This window comes from Lontra canadensis, unplaced genomic scaffold (assembly GCF_010015895.1).
Source record: "Lontra canadensis isolate GAN:19392208 unplaced genomic scaffold, GSC_riverotter_1.0 scaffold28, whole genome shotgun sequence".
Lineage (NCBI taxonomy): Eukaryota > Metazoa > Chordata > Mammalia > Carnivora > Mustelidae > Lontra > Lontra canadensis.
The window spans coordinates 8,013,455-8,033,905 of record NW_022631022.1 but is presented as its reverse complement, the minus strand read 5'-3'; the positions used below and the strand labels follow the sequence as shown (position 1 = coordinate 8,033,905).

General features: G+C 42.4%; 1 protein-coding gene across 3 annotated transcripts in view; it reads right to left on the bottom strand.

Annotated features, from left to right (window-relative positions):
- Positions 1-20,451, bottom strand: part of RORA (RAR related orphan receptor A) — a 700,799-nt gene that overhangs the window by 80,721 nt on the left and 599,627 nt on the right. Inside the window, exon 1 of one of the 3 annotated variants that reach the window (XM_032864808.1) lies at positions 14,133-14,282. The exons of the other annotated variants lie outside the window; for them this stretch is intronic. Coding sequence (XP_032720699.1) covers positions 14,133-14,163 — 31 coding nt within the window. The 5' untranslated portion in view covers positions 14,164-14,282. Of the gene's footprint in view, positions 1-14,132; positions 14,283-20,451 lie in introns of those variants that run through there. 3 annotated transcript variants of the gene reach the window in all.

Here is a 20,451-nt window from a genome sequence, read left to right as displayed (position 1 = left end):
CTTTGAATCATCTACCCATGCATCGGTCACTTGGAAACTATTAGTTCACAGAGTTATGTAGTTCTTCCAGATGTTGCCATATTTCCTTACATATAAATGAGATCATATCAAGCAATCACATTTATTAATATCACCATCTACCTTATCAGGAAAGTCTTTAAATATGGGGAAGCAGCCACATGCATGGTGTTAGAAATAAGTATTCCAAAATTGTATTTGCCTAAAAGCTTGAATTTATTGGCAATAAATACTGCCAACTATTTTTCTTGAAACGACGGGCTCACTTCGTTCATTTTTGAAAAAATATATGACCTATACCTAAATCTGAATAGCTAGTCAGTCATTCTAGTAAGTAACATAGCATTTCATTCAAAAAGCAGTTACTTGGGCTGCTAATCTAACAATGGCATAGTGCTCCCCCCACAACCCATGCCCCGGCCCCGCCCCCAGACAAACATCCTCCTTCGGTATGTAGCAGAAGCACTTTATATGTACTTCCCATTTTGTCATAAAGAATATTAAAAAGACTTGTACTCAAGGGTCAAAATTTAATACACTTAGTAATCTTTATTGCTTCACCAAGGACATTCTCGAACCCGGCAATGTGTTGTTAACAGCAAGTCCACGGTAATAACAAACACGATGATAACTTGTACAAGGTGTCCCCACCTTGATTCCTGCAAAGATGCCAGTTTTACCTCCCAAAGCTTTGGCGCTTTTCATGCCAAATGGTCAGTACAGTGAAAAAGGGCAAATAATATCTCAGTGTTATCATACAGATTGTTTTTATCTCTTGGAACCCCTCAAAGGGCTTTGGGGCTCCCAGGGGTGCCTAGATCCCACGCTGAGGACCCCTGCCACAGAGGATACTGACAGTATAAATCCACTCTCTAATCTGCTCAGTGCTTATGTCCTTGTGGGCTTCACATAAAGAAGATTTAAAAGGTTTATTTCTGTCTCCACCCTCCTGCCCTCCCTGCTTAAAAAAAAAAAAATTCCATTGTGGCAATTCAACATAAATTGTGTGTATAGAACAAAGAAATTGCAGTACTCTTGATTTCATCAGCATTTTCCTCCCTAACAAAGAAAGCTGCTCCAACAAGCTATTGGGGAAACTATTATGAGTACAGGAAATATGACCCGCTGAGTCCCCCCTCTATCCCATGGAACACTAGACCCTCCCAAACCTTTCACTTCAGGGGTATTTCGGATGAGCTCTTAGCAGTGTCCTCAGAAATAATTGGGTGTCCTAATTCAGCCACATGCAAATTAATGCTCCCCTAAAGAGGCCTTATTATAATTTCCAACCCTTGATGTCTACATAATCCCCTATAGTTCTTTAACTTTTTGCTTTCTAACTTCTGTTTACTGATGCACTACTTTTGTCAGCTCAGTATAGCATCAATTAGTAACACAGTTGTGTTTATTAGGTCTCCCCAGAGCCTTGAGAGAGCTGCTTTGTATTTATTAATGACTACACAGAGCACTACTATTTTTCAATAGCATTTAAAAATGAGTAAATTACTGAAGATGAACTATAAAAGGACTTCAAATTTCAAAGGCAAGCAAAAAAAGGCATATTATTTCAAATCACCCATAATACTTGCATGCTTAATTTTATTTTCAATTTAATATTAAGGGGGGGTTGTCATATCTAGACTCTTCTTCCTGTTCTACTTTTGGCATTTTTCATTTCGGAGTAGAAGCCATTTGATTTATAGAACTGAGGTACAGATCTGGTGATTAATTAAGAGCCGGTTTAACAGGTCCAAATTTCATTATCACACACACCTGTTAAGTAATACACACCTGATTCAGCAGAAATCCACCCACAAGGTTAATTTTAAAAAATTAAAGAGCAAATAAGAGCGAGGAAGACATAACTCCACAAACTTAGGTCCAGTTTAATGTTCTCAAGCATAATTCAAAACAACCGGCTTGAAATGTATCCGATTTGTACTCTCTTATTCCGTGAATAATTGCCTGTATTCTACTAGGTGAAGTCAGAGCTGCCCACGCTGCTACAGAATTCGTTACTTAAGGAAATCAGAGAGACCCATCTCCTGTGCCATGAATCTTTCCTACCAAAACTTAAAGTGATGGGGAGCAGTGACGACATTCATTTGCCCTGCTTTTTTTATATTCCCGGTCATTTATGAAATGAAGACGCTGATCTGCAAAAATCACTTTGTATTCATGAAAGGAGCTATGGGAGCTCCCTTGAGCATCGGGCTATGAGGCAGAAACATACCTCAGTGCACTTCCTTTGTCTTGCACTCCGTCTTTGATGTGCAAGTCACTGGTGGAGTAAGCTGTGATCGCTTTGATGTTGAACTTCTAGACTTTATTGTTACTAGCATGCCTACAAGGAGAGCTGTCAGTCATTTCTTACATCTGAACAACCATGTTTCTTTACGGCGCCCCTTTTACAAGCATCAATCCTTAAATACATGTTTTCACATTCCTGCTGATTACCACACTATCTTTGTTGGGGGAGGGCTGTGCTCAAATATAACTACGGCACCCACATTTTCTGTAAACACCCTGAGGCGTCATCAGATGGCTGGTAACCAACCTTCTTCAACAAGAGAAGCCTCAGCACAAGACATATTTCTAGCAAATGAAAACATTCTGAAAACGCTCAAGCCATCTTAACAAGTCAAAAGGGGTAGTTTAGCCAATATTTCCCCTAAGCAGCCATTGAAATCACAGAGAAACTTCCAAGCCACGTTAAAAGGGATTCTGAATGCAACAGCAGCAGGAGGCTCAGAAAGTCGGCCAAAACTTCGAGACATCTTAACTCATCTTAAACAACTTTGTTTTTCTGCAATAGTGGAAACAAAACACTTCTGTTCTACACAATTTTGCTTGTGACAGAAATACTGCTTTTGAAATAAACTTCTGACAAACTAATTATTTTATTAAAACCATTTTCAGAGGCTGCTTGCTGTTATGGATGCAGTGTAAGTTACAAGATGATTTTTCATAATTTAATGTCTGAGGCAAGCATATGGCTTTGTATATAACGTGTGTACAGTTTCTTAAATATATACACACAAAATAGGCAATATGCTCATCTTTAAAATTCTCTGTTGAAAAAGACATTGCTCTAATTTCATTTACCAGCTCCCATCAGATTTGCTTTTCAAGCTCCTTTATCACTTCTGGAGCTGCTGAATATTCTCAAACCTCACTGGGACATTCCACACAAAAAGGAAATAAAATTAAGGTGCTTACATCACACCAGCCTGATGTATAACGAACTGCTACCTTTCTGAATAAATGTTTCAATGAAATCCAAGTTCTTAGAGATACTGGATCTCTAATGAGGAAGTACAATGAGTTTATTTTTCATGACAGAGCTCAGTTGTTATTTTCCTTTTGTAAGTTAGCATCACAGGAGATACACTGTTTCTGCTTGCTAATAAACTGCTAACAATATATTAGAAGAGACTCAATTTTGTTGGGTTTCTGGCCTGGAATACTTGGTAAGGAATATGATTACTGTGGTATGCAATGGTTAAGATGACTCCATTTTATGTAACCTCCCTCCCCCTAACCTCCTTGGTTTTAACTCAACCATCAAAAATGGAAAAGGCTTTGGGATAGAATTTGATAAATAAGGTATTTCTGTAATTTACCAGAACTAAGTCTGGGCACAGTTATTATTACTATTAATGAAAGCATGCTTGTTCTTAAATTTATTTAAATCATTGGCTATAAGGAATCACCCTTTTCTTCTTTAAATTTTCACTTCTGAAATGAACTCATTAGCTGATTGAGGCACCTACAGCAATTAAGGGTTGAGACAGGGAACAAGGAAACTAGAAGGCATTCATCTGTTTCCTCCAAGTCTTGAACAAGAAATCAGATCATCTCTCCGTTTGAATAGAAACATTTCATCAAATGGGAGATCTGGAAAAGACCTTGATGCCTATCAAGTCTCTCAAACTTAACAAATGGGGGAAGCGAGCAACTGAGGTAATCTGACAATTATTTGAGTAGCAGATCTGGGAGGAGAACCCACATCTTCCCCCACCCAAAGTGAAGGGGGGTGGTTTCCACCATCCAAAGCTGTTTCTGTGCACTGGGGACCAGTGACTCATGTGTAAAGTAAGGGTGTTGAACTTCAGGGGTTTCTCAATCAGAACCACATGGGCAGCTTAAAAAATTAACAATACTTGAGCCCCACCTCAAACCAATAAAATCAGAGCCTCTAGGAGTGCAGGCTGGGCTTGATTATCTTTAAAAAGCTCTCTAGGGGCACCTGGGTGGCTCAGATGGTTAAGCGTCTACCTTCGGCTCAGATCATGATCTCAGGTTGCTGGGATCTAGCCCGCATGGGCTACTTGCTCAGGAGGGAGTATCTTTCTCCCTCCCTCTCTACTGCTCCCCCTGCTTGTGCTCTAGTTCTCCATCAAAGAAATAAAATTAAATAAATAAATAAAACGCTCTCTAGATAGCCCAATGTGCAGACAAGGTTGAGAACCTCTGAGCCTCCTCCTGAGTCTATTGCCAAACACTCACCATCAGTTGGAAAAAATTCTTGGACTGTGCTCCCTGACATTCATCCATGAGGCCATACATGTTTCTAAGCCATCACACTGTCTGCCTGTTAGCCTAGCTGTTGATACTACCTGTTTCTCTATTTACTGAGGTATTATCTACCTCTTCCTGACAGGATGTATACTCCCAGAGGCCAGAGACAAAGCCCACTTGTATTCCCCGAGGCTCCTACAATCCACAGTATCATACCTGCCACAATTATGGGATAGCGCATAACCATTTTCCAAAGAGAGGGACGGGCCTGGAGTTGTGGTGTGGAAGGGGGTAGACTGCTCTCTGCATTAACCAGAGCAGTTCTGCTTTTCTGTTTCACTGGACTAGAATCGGAGCTGCATGAAGGCAGTGTTGTGTCGGCCTCATTCATACTTAGCTACCTCCAGTGCCTGGAAGTGGGCAGACTGGAAAGGTGCACAGGGCCTGAGAAATACTTGTAAATAGGAAGCACTGATGAGACTGCTGGTGCTTCTAGCAACATAGAAAAGACATCACTGTTCCCACTGGAGCTGGCCTTGACCCCTGTGGCACAATCCCTTACCCCACCGAGTGGTCAAAATGGTGGCAAGAGCCAGCCCCTGGGGCTCACTAAATGCTGGAAGGCCAGAGCTCACCAGGAAGATTTACGCAGAAAAGTACTGGAAAGTATTGTTGGCACTTCCCATACCCAAGTCTCAGGGTGTTCTGGCTGTTTGAGCCACTTGGGGTAACAGATTTGGAGTATGCCCACTTCCTCCCACACACTGTTAGAGAAAAGCCAAAATAATCAGAAGATTATGTCAAGCGCGTTGATGACATCCAAATAATGGCAGAAATTGCTCATGTCGGGCATCTCTTCCACCCGGAAAGGATGGACTGCAGGAAAGCTCATGCTTATCTTAATCTATTTACCTTTCTGAGCTCCACTCTCCACACCACAGACCAAAGCAATGCTTCCCAAACTCACCAGATGAAGAGCTTTGACAAATTCAGATTCCTTGGTCTCACCCCCCATACTGTCTGAAGCAGGATCCACGAAGGTGGTGATGAAGAATGGGAGTTTATTTTTAAATTGCTTTCCAGCTGACTGTGGAGATCAATGGTATTTGGGAACTGCTGAAGGTCTAGAGGACCCCGTGCCCCCGCCAGCTCTGGAAGGTGAGGACGGGAGCAGGTTTCACAAAGCAAGAGGACCCCCTGACTTGAAAATACCTGAGACACTTTTAAAACGATGCGACCAAATAGACAGAATCAGGCTCTCTCCAGCTGGGACCCAGGAATCTTTTTTTTTTTTTTTTTTAAGATTTTATTTATTTATTTGACAGAGAGAACACAAGTAGGCAGATCAGCAGACGGAGAAGCAGGCTCTCCGCTGAGCAGGGAGCCCAACGCGGGGCTCGATCTCAGGACTCTGAGATCATGACCTGAGCTGAAGGCAGCCACTTAACAGCACCCCAGACACCCCAGAAATCTCCCTTTTGAAAAGACTCTCTGGGTTATGAGTTGTACTCTCAAGTTTCAGAACCCCTACTTGGGGCAGGATTTTAGAACTAACCTGTGGCTTATCTGTAAGGAAATCCTGTTAGCACATAAGTATAATGATTGGCTTTACCTAATTACAGCACCATTTCATTGTGTGTGTCGCAAATTCTCCTTTACTTTAAATGGCATATTGCTCACAAAAGCTGCAGACCTATAAGAGCAACGGTCTTAAAGCAGCCGTCTCTGGCTAAGTGTGGTTGCCAATCTCCCAGTGCATTTTTTAGATGCTGATTCACGGCTTACAAGACACAACTGGGAGGAAGGCAGGGGGGGTGTCTCAGCTCTATAAAAGCACACAGGTGGGCCATGTAGAACCCAGCACACAGGAGGCACTTTACAAATTTATTTAATTTTAATTTAATTAAATTTACAAATTTATTTCATTATTTATGCCCCGTGTTCTGCACAAGATTTGACATGAAATAAACAAATAAAAGAAAGGGGGGGGGCCCAGCAACTGAAAAATGAAAATAACATTCTATGAAAAAGAGAATATTTGTCATGTGGTGAAAGAATCGCACTCCTGGGCGGCATAGTTTAAAAAAACGGTTTGCTTCAATAACTGATCTGAAACTTAACCACAAGTCTTCACTTCTGAACCACTATCTTATTTCTATGATAGAAAAGTTTAAACAGCAGGTTCTCCTTGCTTTTTCCCCCCTCCTTGTTTTTCACGTAAAGGTGCAATTTCACCTTTCCAGTAGGAACAAGGAAGCACTGTCATCCTTTAAAATCTCAGTGATTACCCGTCATTATTACTATCCTGGTTATTCCAACTCAGCTCCGAAGCCTTGAGTTCTTGAGCAATGCAAAATTCATGTAAACCTGTATTCTCATCCTTCTGCAAGGCATCATTTCCTTAAATGATATTAAAGGATCAATACTTATTTCTCTGATTCCAACCCAGAAATCAGATTGTTTTATGGTTGTTTCACACTTGATATGTCACCAAAAATCTGAGTCTGCATGCAATTCACTCGTATTATTTTTTATCCTGAAAATTACAGAAGTGTTTTCTTATTTCTATTTTGTGCAGTGTTTTAAAGCATAAACTCTATACGATGTTCTAAAAACCTATGTAACATATACCCTATATTTGCGGCAAATTGCTTACATTTAAATGAACCAAAAGACCACAAGTCTTCATAAATCAAGTGGTTAATAGTTTTGCACCCATGTTTAAAACCATTTTATTGCCGAAAAAAGCTACAATAGTTTTCTTCTTTCTAAATGTTTACTTTTTTGGGGAAAAAAAATGGCTCTGGATTTAAAAAGGGAAGATGCAGATCAAAATGACAATCTCTTTTTAAATTTTATTTGAGGGTTGGGGAACAGAATCAAGGTTGAAACTTAAAAAAGAAAAATTACAAGGATTACCGTAAAGGTCATAATAATTGTTTACTCACAAACCAAATCGTATTTACATCTTAAAATTTAATATGGAGCGAAAAAGAATTTTATAATTCAGCTTTAAAACTTCCCTTACTATCTTCCATGGAAACTTTGGAAATTCATTATCTCCACTACAGTTCCATTTCTAATAACCGTTTAAAACAATGCATTACTCTTTGGAATCTGATGAAGAATGCCCCACAGCAAGTGAGAAAATAATTTCAACCTTTGACCCCCTCCACTAGCCTGATGGGAAATTCACTGGCACCATTACGGCTTTCCGCGAATAAGTAACCACTAGAGGGCAGCCTTATCTCAGATCAGACACTTCTTTGGAGGAAAACACCTTATAAACGCTTCTCGTGTTCCATTAATTGCTTTTAGAATATCTTTGATTTTCCTAGATATTTAATAGCCAACTTCAGTTCACCTAAAAGCATTTATAAATAGGTCAAAAGTCCACTTTCATAAATTACAATGATATTACACAGACCGCTCATGCGATGTCCTAAAGTTACAGCCTAGCCTATGCAGCTTTAAAAATTTAACACAAAATTCAAAAATCTTTACTCTTTACTACGTGGCAGGTTAAGTGCTAAATCAATTATACCACAACTAGTGCTCGGGTTCCACTTTTGGCAACAAAATTTCCAGAGGTTCTAGAGAAACTTAAGCATGCCTGAGGAAGAAAGAAACTGACCAAGATTGCGGGAAGACAGAAGGAGTGCAGTGGAGAGGGACAGCAAATATTAAGGTCAGAGTTGTGTGCGTTTCATACTATGAGTCTTCAAATAGCTGGCAATCTTTACTTGAAAGATGGATTAAATATGTTCTACATAGCCCCAAAAGAAAGGATCAGAATCGAGGGATTTAAAATACAAAGAGATTTGTGCTTGATATAAGAATTTTCTAATTCGAGATGGAATAAACTATCTTGAACAATAGTGAGTTTCCCGTCATAAAAGGTGTTCAAGTACAACCAGACAACCATTTGGCAGGAATGCAGTGGAGAACGAAATGCCAACAGGACATGTGTCTGAGTGACTTTTAAGGTTTCTTCCCTCCCCAAGACTCTACGAAATAATGTAGATTTGCTTTCACACTCCTCTCAATCCAGTCAGCAGAAAAGTAAACACCCATCAAGAAATGAGCTTTTGCAGATCTATCTACTTGGAAACTTTTGCTCTTGTGAGCTTTTCTAAAAGACAACAGATTTCTCAAGAATATGTCCACAATCATGTCCCTTAGCGGTCATGGAAAAACAGCACTCACAAGTCCAAGGCTTCATCAGCTTTCTACATAAAGGCATATTAAAATTAGAAGATACATTTGTGAACGCTCCCTTTGCCTAAAGATGAGTGGAACACATACAGATAAATCTCCAGCTCAATTCTATCATAATGGAGGTAGGTTATACAAGTTAGCTGTACCTCATAGTATTCTGTATTCTTTAGGAAGGTAAGGCTTACATTTCACCCAGATCCTCTTATAACAAGCAGACTTAATGAAAATCATGGATGAAGAGAGCTAATGATGAGCAAATAAGAATAACCCCATTTGTACCAAATTGATTTTATTAAATAGTAATTTAAAGATATTAGGCTCAGCAAAGCATTACATAATTGAATCTATTTTTTTCTCTTATAAATGCCAGAGTTATAATTTTCACTAACTAGAGACAAAGTTATATCCAGGGCATTTTCACAGCTTCCTCCAGGGGAGACAGCATGAAAATAGTAGAAATTAGGGCTCTAGTCCTTGCTTCACCATTTATCAGCTGGAAGAGCCTGGCAACATAACCTCTATGAGCTTCACTTTTTTTCAACCAAAAACCATGAGAGTAATTGTGGCTTTCCACGGAGGATTAAATGAGACAAGAATGTTTGTAAAACATAAAGCACAAAACAAATATAGATTAACTCATCCAACTATGTATTTACGAAATGTCTAGTAAACTTCAGAGACAACACAATAAAAATAAAAGAATGAAATCACTAGCAAACCTAGGGAATAGGTTGGACATGGTTTTTCATACAGGAACAAAGATTTTAAAATTATCACATTACCTCCTTAAAATATGATGAGGGCTACCAAATGTCACTTTAAAAAGAATATCCAAAAATAAGAGTTTTCAACTGCTTTCTCGCATCTTGGACAAGGGCTAATATATGCTATTATCGGTCTATTTAGACCTCTTTTCTCTGGACATAATGCTCTGACAATTTACAGAAAAAGCATGCATAGTAACAAATACAAAAAGCTCTGACTGGATCTCTAAGTCCATGACTCAAAGGAAGGTAGGTATCCTCAGCAGAGGATCTAGAAGGGGGGAGGGGGAAAATTTGTCAGTCTTTCCTCGGAGAGTCAATATGTGGTCTTTGAGATGATATCAAATGTCAATTCATACCTGTTGTCACTGGTGGATCTTTCCAAATTACCTTTTTTTTTTTTTTTTCAAAGCAGAGAAGCATACACATGGTGTAGCTGCTGATTCTGAGAGTCTAATTACTGTTTTAATACTTAATAGACATGAAATATATAGATTAAAGCAGCCTTGATTTCTTACTAATAAGCACTAGGAATATTTAGAATGCATCAGAAAATACTTCTATGACGAGGTACTTAGATTTACTCCATGCAATGGGTTTTACTGATGACTAAAATAATTTAATTATAAGAAAACTGAACTCTAACACTACCTCTGCAGATGGATCTATCCATCTATCTAGTAACTTTTTCTCTCAGTAAATGGTCATTTGTAAATATTATTTTCTTAGACGCCCCTGAGCAAATTACAAAGTGGCTGGGTGTTATTGCAGGTGCTTTGCAATTATCTACTTGCTGATCTCATCCATTTCATTGTGGTTCACTTGGCTGGAAGGGAAAGGTGAGAGAAAAAGGAATGCAGTAAGAACTATTAATATATATTTACTAATTTATCCACTAGTTATAAAATAACCGCGAAGATATAAATCGTATTCATTCTATCTATCTATCCATCTATCCATCCCTCCATCTATCGGAGCACTTCCATTTACAAATTGTATTATTTTATAACTGGGCAGCATCAAGAAATTACATGGTTTAATTCAAATTGAGGGCAAAGTGGTTTACTCGAGTATGATGTTGCTTTGTATTTCAAGTGATGTGATTCAAATATACAAAATCAAGAGGCTGCTCAAGAAAAGGGTGCTTTAAAAATATTCTCTATTTCCTAGAGGGTCTGAGCTCCCCCCTCCTCCCATGGACAGATGGATTCAGAGTTCCTCTTTGTCTTTAAAAGAACTGACCCCTTCTTGCCCGATGAACTCTGCCCAGTGGCACAGCCCTTTGCATTTTCTTCTTTCAAGACCCAGCCATCACCCTTCTCCCAATCCTACTCATCAAAGGTCACAAAAATGGGACAAAAATCCCTGCTAAGGGATACCACTGACAGGGTGCGTGAAAGCAGACCAGGGATAAAATTCACATTTCATTGGGTAAAAAGAAAGCCCAAGTTCTTCAAAACTACAAAATCAAATTTATGCGAGTTGGAAATACTACTAATCACCAACACACAAAATATTTTCAAAGCAAGAAGGTGAAGTTCTGCATTTGCACATGAATTGTGCTGGGGGAAGAATCTATTATGGGACAGAAATTCCCTGTAAGCCTTTCTCCACTCTAACTCCATTTACATGAGCATAGGCTGAGCACTCGTGAAGCAAAGGGGTATATAATCTACGGAAACTGATGAAGTCCTTGCATTTCCTTTCAGCACTTGGCTGCTGCCTGACATTTGGCCAATGCACTTTTATGATGAGCAGAACAAGTGCTCCCCTGATTATAAATGTTATCGCTGGCTCTCTCTGTTTGCCCAAGAAGCAATCCAAATGGTATTGGAATTTTGTTGTTAATTAAACAAAAACAAAACTGAAGGATGAGACTAGAGTTGCTTAAATGAAGATTTATTACTTCTAAGCATGAAACCACTTTAAGCCTAAACTTATTTGACAACTAACGCAGAGGAAGGATTTTCTTCTTTGGTAAGTTCAAAAGGCCTGATTTAATGATGTTTAAAAAACCTAAGTAACCAGCCAACAAAGAGAATGTTTCTCTTTTATGGTCGCTTGTTCTCTCCTCCCCTATCCACATGCATACATGTACCAAAAAGCTGTATTATAAAGACTATTTCTGTTTTGCACGACAAATCTAATTATGCAAACTCTTTTACATATGGAACCAATTTAACTATTAAAAATAAGAGGCAGTAGGGAAGTATTTAATATGATTCTGGGCCAGTTTTTTTCCCCTTAAATCTGATATGGAAACATTTACAGCATTCCTCATTTTCCCACAAACTATTTTTCTTCAGTTTAAATTTGCACCACAGTGAGATAATCCCATTAAAACACAGGATGTGAAGATATTGGAAATGAAATATTCTAATTGTCCAGATGCATTCTATTTCTCTCTCACGCTTACAGAAAAACTGCATTGCCAGTACTTCTGAGCTACTTTTCTCAAAGCACATTACTATGAATCTATTATCTAATGGCAGCCAGAGGTCACTCCAAGACAAATGTGTGGGCTAGAGCTTTTGGGGGATGTTGGTGGTTGTGTGATTCTCATGATTATATTAGTAAGGGATAGTACTGAACTTTGTACTAGAGCTACAAAAGCAAAATCCTCTGTACTGGGAAACATCAACATTAGATTAAATATTAAAACATACTTTCCTTATTGTTTGGTGGTTACTGTTCATGAGGGGAAATAGTCTTAGGTTTTCACCCTTCCCCCAATCAACACAAATTATACAACATAAAATGGATAAAGACTGGCATTAACATCTTCCAAAGAGCAAAATCCACTTTGTAACTTAAAGGGGAGGGAAAAAAAAAAAAAAACCCACCACAAGAAAATGTCTTGACTGCGAAGGCTATTTGAGTCGTTTTACTCTTACAGGATTAATAAAACGCAGGAAATAGCATAAAAGTTTTTCTGAGGGGGAGAGGAGGAGCATAGCTTTCTTTTACCAAAAAAAGTCGGTAAGACAAACATTTTTTTCTTTACAAAATGATTTTAAGTGCTTAAGAACGTGTATCACATGGGAGGTTTTCCCTCCTTTATCAGTTGCTTATTCTAAAAACGCTTAAACCCTGTTTTCCGAAAGCCACGAGGGAAAGATAGAAAATTTGCGGTGCGTACGTCGTCTAGAGAAATTTCATCTTAAGCAGCTCATCTTAGTGTCCAGCACATTTCGGCCTGTTAATAATTAATAAAAGAGATGCCGCCCAGTCTCTAGTGAAGAAAGGCAAAGCTCGATGATCCGAAAGTAAACGCAGCTCGGATACCGAACTAGTGTCCTTCATCCCGGACTGCAACCAAACCTCAACCCACCAAACGTTCACCGCGCTCCCGGCGCCCGCACGGATGGGCAGTGCCCGCAGGACAGTCTGGATCTGCAAAAATGCTGCGCACTAGGGGAGCCGGGTGCGCCGCAAACAGATGGGTTCCAAATCCCCGCGGCCAGCGGCCGGGTCCGCGAAGCCGCTCGGGCAGATTATCTCCCCGGAGGAACCTGCCGGCGCACAGGCGGGCAACGTGCTGCCGGCTGAGTTTCTCCACGGCTGTTTGCAAGAGTCCTAAGAGCGCGGCTTGGCTTCTCCGGGCCGCACAGGCGACTTCCTGCACACCTCCAAACTTTGGCTCTCCCAGGAGAAACTTCCCTGACTTGCCTCGTTTCTTTCCCCCTCACCTGGGAAGCCCTCGAGTCGACCCTGTCTTCCACTAGTTCCCCCTGCCATTCCCACCAGCCTGCTCAGAAATCCTGACCAGGGCGGAAGGCCGCGCGGGGAGACTCGACCGCGACGAACCCGCGCGCGTCGGCCCTCACCGCTGTCTAACTTGCACGGCCGCCCGCGACTCCTGTGGGCAAGGTTGCCTCCCCATGTCCATCCACAACCCAAAGTATCAAAGCGGAGGTGCGCTGCGGCTGCGGGCGGCAACTGGGAGAGTCTTGGCACGTTCGAGAAGCCCGTCTCGCTCGGGCCCGGGCGCTTTCGGAAGTAGCCGCGGCGGGACGCAGGGCGAAACGGCCGCACTTTCCCCGCCCGCGGCCGCTCGGGCGCTCCGGGCTTCCGGGCCGCCACGGGGTGGGGGGAAGTGGGGAGGGCGCGAGGCCCGGGGCGCTGACCAGTCCCCAGAGATGACATCGCGTCCGCGCGCACGCATGGCCCGGCCCGGCCGCAGCGCCTTCCCTATGTAGGCCGGAGCTGTCCGGGGTGCGGGCCCTGGGGACCGACCGCGGGCGTCCCCGGCTTCCTCCGAGCTCTTCAGATCCTCCCCTCCCTTCCAGAAGCGCCGCGACTCCCAGCAAACTTTCTTCCGAGAGCCCCGCCGGGTGCCAGGCGGACCCGGGCTGCTGACAGGAGTCAGAGGGGGAGGAAGAGGGGGCTCCAGCCCGTGCGCCTTTGCCCCCTACAGGAGTCAGGCTGATCCCCCGGCCGGGCTCAGGTGGCGCCGCCGCTGTGGCCCAGAAGGCCCTGGCGGGGCTCGGGCGCCCAGCCCGGGGCAGTACGTGCGCTCGGGCAGGCGCGCCCACCCCTCCCCCTGCGCGCCCTCCTCCCCGCCCCCCGGAGCAGCCAGCCCACCCGGCCCCGGCGGGGCTCCCGGCTCACCTTTCATCGCTGCGATCACAAAATACATCATTTAAGCCGCGGTGCGGAGAGCGCAGGGAGAGCCGATGGTCCGACCCCGGAGCCCCCTCTGCCGCCGCCGCGCCGCCGCCGCCCGAGCCACAGCAGCAGCTGCCGCAGCTGCCCGCCCGCCGAGAGCCATCCCGAGCCATAAGAGGCTCCATGTGACCGGCTGACATCACGGCCGCCGCTCTGTTTACACCGCGCCCCTCCGCTTCCTCCCCGGGCGGGAGGCGGGAGGCGGGAGGCAGGCGCGCCCGAGCGCCGCGCCCCGCCCCGCCCCCGCGGGCAGGTGAGCTGCAGCGGCTCCGCGGGCGCACCCCAGCCGGGTGCTGCCCTGCCGCGCCCCCGGCCCGCGCCCAGGCCCCCGGCTTTCTCTTCGCCTCCCAGAGCACCTGTGGTCGCCAGGGTGCTCTCTGGACGCAGCGCCCCGCGGAACGCGCGCCTGACCACTTTCTGCCCCCACCTGGTGGGGCAAGGGGCACGCAATCCCACGCCGCTCTCCTGCTGCCTTTCCCGAGCCCCCCGGGGCGTTAAATACTCCGGTTCGTCGGCGGAAAAGAGGGATTTGGCCTGGGGAGTCATAGTCACCCTCGTTTCCCAGAGCGCCCCAGCTCTGTTCGGAAAGGGGGGCCCATACGGATCCGCGCAGAACGCTGTCACCCGGGACCTTGCGGCCGAGTGGAGTGAGTGCCTTCTAAGTCTTTCATGGGAGACTTGGCCTGGGCAGGGGGACCTCCGCCCACCCAAACGTTGGTAATCTCCACCACACCAACTTCACCAAAGGTCTCTGTTTACACCTCTCTCTTCCCCCAGGAACACTGTTACCTGGAAGGAGGGCTGAAAACTACGTGAATATCCTAAATGATAATCCCATCGCCAGCCAACTTGAGCCACTAAATTCCCAGACTCTTCCATATCCATCATTCTCTCCAGGGAACCCATCTACAGGTGGGAAAGATTCTACTTTTTACAGCCTAAAGATGAGATATTGTGCCACTTTGGGCAGGAAAACAAAAATACCTATATAAAGGTAACCTTTGTGAATTCTCACTTAAAATTAAAACTTAATTCCCTCTGAACTTTGAAGCTTAATTCTTTTTACTGGCCTATGGAAACTTAAATCTTGACAGTATTACTAGATGAATCTCTTGAAGATGAATTTCAGATGCTTCATACCCAGAGTCTGTATTATTTAAAATTTTGCTGAATGTTCATAACATTGACTTTGACCACAACAGGAAAAAAAAAAAAAAATCTCAAAAGCCCAGTTTGCATACCTGCTACTGTTACTTCACACAACTTCAATTTTCCTTTCTTTTCTGATGGTCTGTATTTCCATTTACAACTCAAAATATTATATAGTTATTAATTGATGACTTCATGCTGATTATATAAGGAGAGCCCTAGCATTTCCCCCCCATAAAACAGTTATCATTGTCCTGAGTTGCGCTATGATTTAAAACACAGTCAGACAATCAGCTCTGTAGAAAACTAGGATTCATATACTCCCCACCATCCCCAGCCTCCCTTTCAAGGCAAAATTTACACAGTCCTGATTTAGAAGGTCAGAAATCAAGACATAGCTTTATAAAAGTTTGATTTCAGCTAAAATCATCCTAACAGTTTTTCCTTTAGATTTTTTCTTTTTTTAATTTCAATTAAATTAGCCAATTTATAGTACATTAGATTCAGATGGCATGTTCGATAACTTATCAGTTGCATATAACACCCAGTACTCATCACATCACATGCCCTCCTTAATGCCATCGCCATTTTACCCCATCCTCCTACTTTACATTTTTTCAAATAAAACCACAAAAATAAGAAATTATGAAAGTGTGAAGCCAAGACCTACCCATGTTAATTCAGCTGTCCAGCCATAGCAAAGTGGACAAGAGTTTCAAATGAACCAACCATACCCACTGTGATGTTTACAATTATGAAATTAAATCACACCACCTTCCCATGATGCAACTGTATCTCCCAATGAGGCAACACCCCTCAGTTACATTGACACCATCCTTCATATTTGGTTCTTGATTTCCCCTAGTCCTCAGGTCTTTAAAACAAGGAAAAGTAAAGCCAAGCTTTCCAGTAGGTAGGTCCCAGGTACAATTTTCTTTCCTTTGTACCGCTGAAGGATGGAAAGACATCAGTGATTGCATGCTTCTAGGTATGTTCTTCATATTCTGTGCGAATGAATCCAGATACACATCTCGGAAAATTCACAGTGTTACTTTAAAACAGTATCCTGTTTTAGAAAACAATGCTTTGAAAATGAGCAAATCCATTAGCTCTAGCCTGCCTGTCAGACATCTGACTCCAAGGTAAATAGTCTTACATTACTAGTAATCGGTATTTATTTCCAGACCATTTCAAATGAAATCGGTAATCGGGAATGACATGTAACGTGACATGTGTGCTCCTGCAATTACAAGTAGTAGAATCAGTCATCCTATAGATATGTCCCCAATAGAAATATAATCTAATAATACTTCTTTGAGATATTTACACATTTATTCAACAAAGACATTTCCAGGATAATGTAATACTGACCTTAGCCTTTGGAAATGTGTTTCATTCTGGTCCTATAAATAATGAGCAACAGAATTTCAGATATTAAGTCTTAACCTTCCTGTGTGGCTAGATGCTATTTGTAATACATGCCTCTATTAAATGTCTTCAGCTTTTAACCTAGGGTACAATATTGTTCTTTATATTAACATAAAGCTCTCATGAAACTTTGAAAGTAAAAATGAGAGCTGTTTAAAACAAAACAAACTTGAAATACAAACTTTCTATGAAATTTTAAGTCTTCCACCAAATAAATCAGTCAGGAATGAAAGGATCCATAACCCCTCTGATACCACCAAATTTGAACCATAAACGACGCACATTTCTGTGCAAACTTTTACCAACTATATATTAACATGGAGGAATAATTATTTGGAGTCTAATAACAAAGATTTGCAGAGTACCTACTGTGGGGGAGAAACAGTGTTAAGCAATATATTCTTTCCACTTAAAATTTTTTTTACCAAGTGTTCTGAAAAGAAAATAGAAAAAGAGTATTGCTTACATGAAGGTAATTACACAGGATGGGGATTCTTTACCATGAATAGAGTTACGTTACACATTACTTTTTTATTCAAATGTTTCTATTGGCTAATCTCAGAAAAGGAAGGTACCCTACATACTTATAAACACATGTAATTCATTTCAGAGTCCTCCAGACCGGTAACAGCCCCACATGGGGTCCCTATATACTGGAATTCACATTTGATCTGTCACTTAGCAAGAAAGTGGAGAGACACTTCTGGTGCCAGGTTGTTCCCAAATGCCTATGTGAGGAAAGCCTGCTATATTTCTACAGGATATCTGGACTGGAATGTAATCAGTAAATTGGTGCCAATCTTCCCACTTTCAGAGATTAAATAAAGAAATGATACTTTATGAGGGTATATTTGATTTTCCACCAAATGAGGTTTGGCATACCGCACTGAATCACACTAGAATGCTGCTGTTAGGGAGAATGGCAAACCAATGGACCAAGAGATTTTTCTTGAGTGGGCAAGGATCTCCTAACACAAGATGATTTCAATGTTTGCGGCTGCACGTGAGAGAGGATTTTGGCTCTGCATCTCAACCAGGCCCTGCTTCTCCCTCTCTAGTGTGTGGCAGCCTGCTAATTCAATTAATTTCTTTCTAGCAGAACAAGAAAGGGATCAGTGAAAGGTTAATGTGGTCCTAGACAGCTTGATTCAACCGAATTCTTAACCACCACTGCACTGTGATCTGTAGGACTTGGGCCAGTCTGACCGACACAGAGCCAGAGGAGCAGGTCTCCTGGGGACCGGACAGGGTCAGGCCCAGAGAGTTCTAAATAAGACTACTTGGAAAGCTACAGAGAAGGCACAAACTTACCTATAATACTTGACAGACTTGCTTAATTTTTCTGGAAGGAGCCAGTGTCTCATAAAGGAACATTAAAAAAAAATGGCATAATATTGGTGACATCTGGAAAGCAGGGGTGACAGAGAGGCCACCTTATTAATGAGTGGAAGGGTCAGAGGATGAACAGATGAATATAGCTCGCTTGCCACTCGTGATTTTAAAACAAATGTAGATGTGGGGCGCCTGGGTGGCTCAGTGGGTTAAAGCCTCTGCCTTCAGCTCAGGTCATGATCTCGGGGTCCTGGGATCGAGTCCCGCATCGGGCTCTCTGCTCAGCAGGGAGCCTGCTTCCTCCTCTCTCTGCCTGCCTCTCTGCCTGCTTGTGATCTCTGTCTGTCAAATAAATAAATACAATCTTTAAAAAAAAAACAAAAACAAATGTAGATGTCGGTATAGATGTACATGTGTGTATACTTACACATAGTCCATGAAATACGGTAAAATAAACTGTACTTTGGTGGCAAGAGATATCTTCAATTGTACACATTCAGACACACACGCACACACCTTTCACATTATCAAGCACATTCACTGAATGTGTATAATGCGCCTGCTATTGTCCTGGAGAATCAAACAAGAACAAGCTCACAAATCAGTTGACCTTGGCTCTGGATACTGTAGAGAAGTCAACTCCCTGAGTCATCTGAGCAACCCTAAAGGAAGGCAGTGTCTGGTTGCCCACTGAAAAGATGTTTGCACAGCACTTTGCCCCTCACAGTTGACAGACGGCTCCAAATCATTAGTGTGGTTATTAGTATAATGAGATGTTGGAGGTGAAAGATTTGGCTGGATTGAGACAATGGTGAAGGGATTCTGAGATTTCTGGAACCACATATCTCATACATCTATTGGGAAATTCAGGAACTGGCAGATGTTTTGTAACCGACACAATGAGGGGAAGGGTGAAGTTCACAGGCATACAGATGTGAGCAACCTCCATGAAATAGGTAGGTAGCAGGTGTCTTACTACAGACACACACACACACACACACACACACACCTGCCAAGGCAGCAAGGAAGGAGATGCACACCAGAGGCCTAAAGGACCTCTGTCACTTGTGTTCTCATGGAGTGTTCTCACCCCACTCCTGCAGAGGGCAGGGGAACAGGCTATTCAGGAAATCATTTTTTAGTTAAAGGAATATGACAACTAGAAATAAACTCAAAACCTGGAGCCTGGGTTCACATTTCACACTTAACTAGCTGTCTACGGCACCCTGGACTAGTTTCACTTCTCAGGCCCCTTCCCTGTAAAATGAAGGAATGGGAACAGACATTGAAGTGCTCCCGCAACTCAAACATCCCACAACTACATTCACGATCACATCCTATCCACTTCTTAGGAGCCACATCTCCTTCTCTCTGCTGCACCACATCAACTTACCTCTCCAAGGAGGCTTCTTTGCGTCACTGAACTCTGCCGTATGGTCGAACGAGCTCTCACATTAGGCAAAGCTGGGCCCCAAACCAAACTTTATCCCACTCACTAGCTGAGTGATTTGAATAAACCTGTGTTTCCTCATATGTGAAATAAGGCTGGTGGAGCCTTGACAGGCCACTGCGAGGATTAAACAACTTAAAGAAAGGATAGAGTGATTACTTCTTAGTAGGGCTCATGAGTGGAAATACCATCACTAACCCCACTAGCGCCTACATTGTTGTACACATAGAGCCTGTGCTTGGCATAAATTACTGATCTTAATAAAGTTTGTGTTGGAATGACTATTAGAAAGCACATTTGCTAAGCTTTTTACAATTTTGAAACTGTGTGTATGTGTATTAAACAAGCATTTATTAAGTACCTGCTAAGTATTGGGAATACGAGGATGAATACAAATTAAATGATCCCTTGTTCTAAAGGGTCTTGCGGTCTCACTTTCTTAGATCTTATCTCCTGTAAGAGAGTGAGCTCCCATCCAATGCAGAATGTAAACATCTGTGTGTTATAATTTAAAGAATGTGTGCCAGGACATGAAGAGGGAAAGAAAAAGATTAAGATGTCAGACCTTCGCTCAAGGAGCTTGCCATCTAGCAGGCGCGTGGATGCCATCCTTACAATGTAAGGCAGAAACAACGTTCCAGAAATAAGGTGCTATGTAAGCCAAGAGTAAGAGGAGGTACTTTGTGCAGGGTTAAACTTAAATTTTATGAGAAGAAGGACTTGATGGAAGAGGTACCACTTGAACTCACACTTTGAAAGACAAATCTAGTGGCTAGAAAAAGGAATAAAGAACATCTTAACAGGCGGGCAGAATGCAGATGAAGATACAGAGAAAGAAAATGCCTCTCTTAAGAAGCTAGTAGTGAAGGTTCACAGCAACATACAGCACATATAGACAAGGCA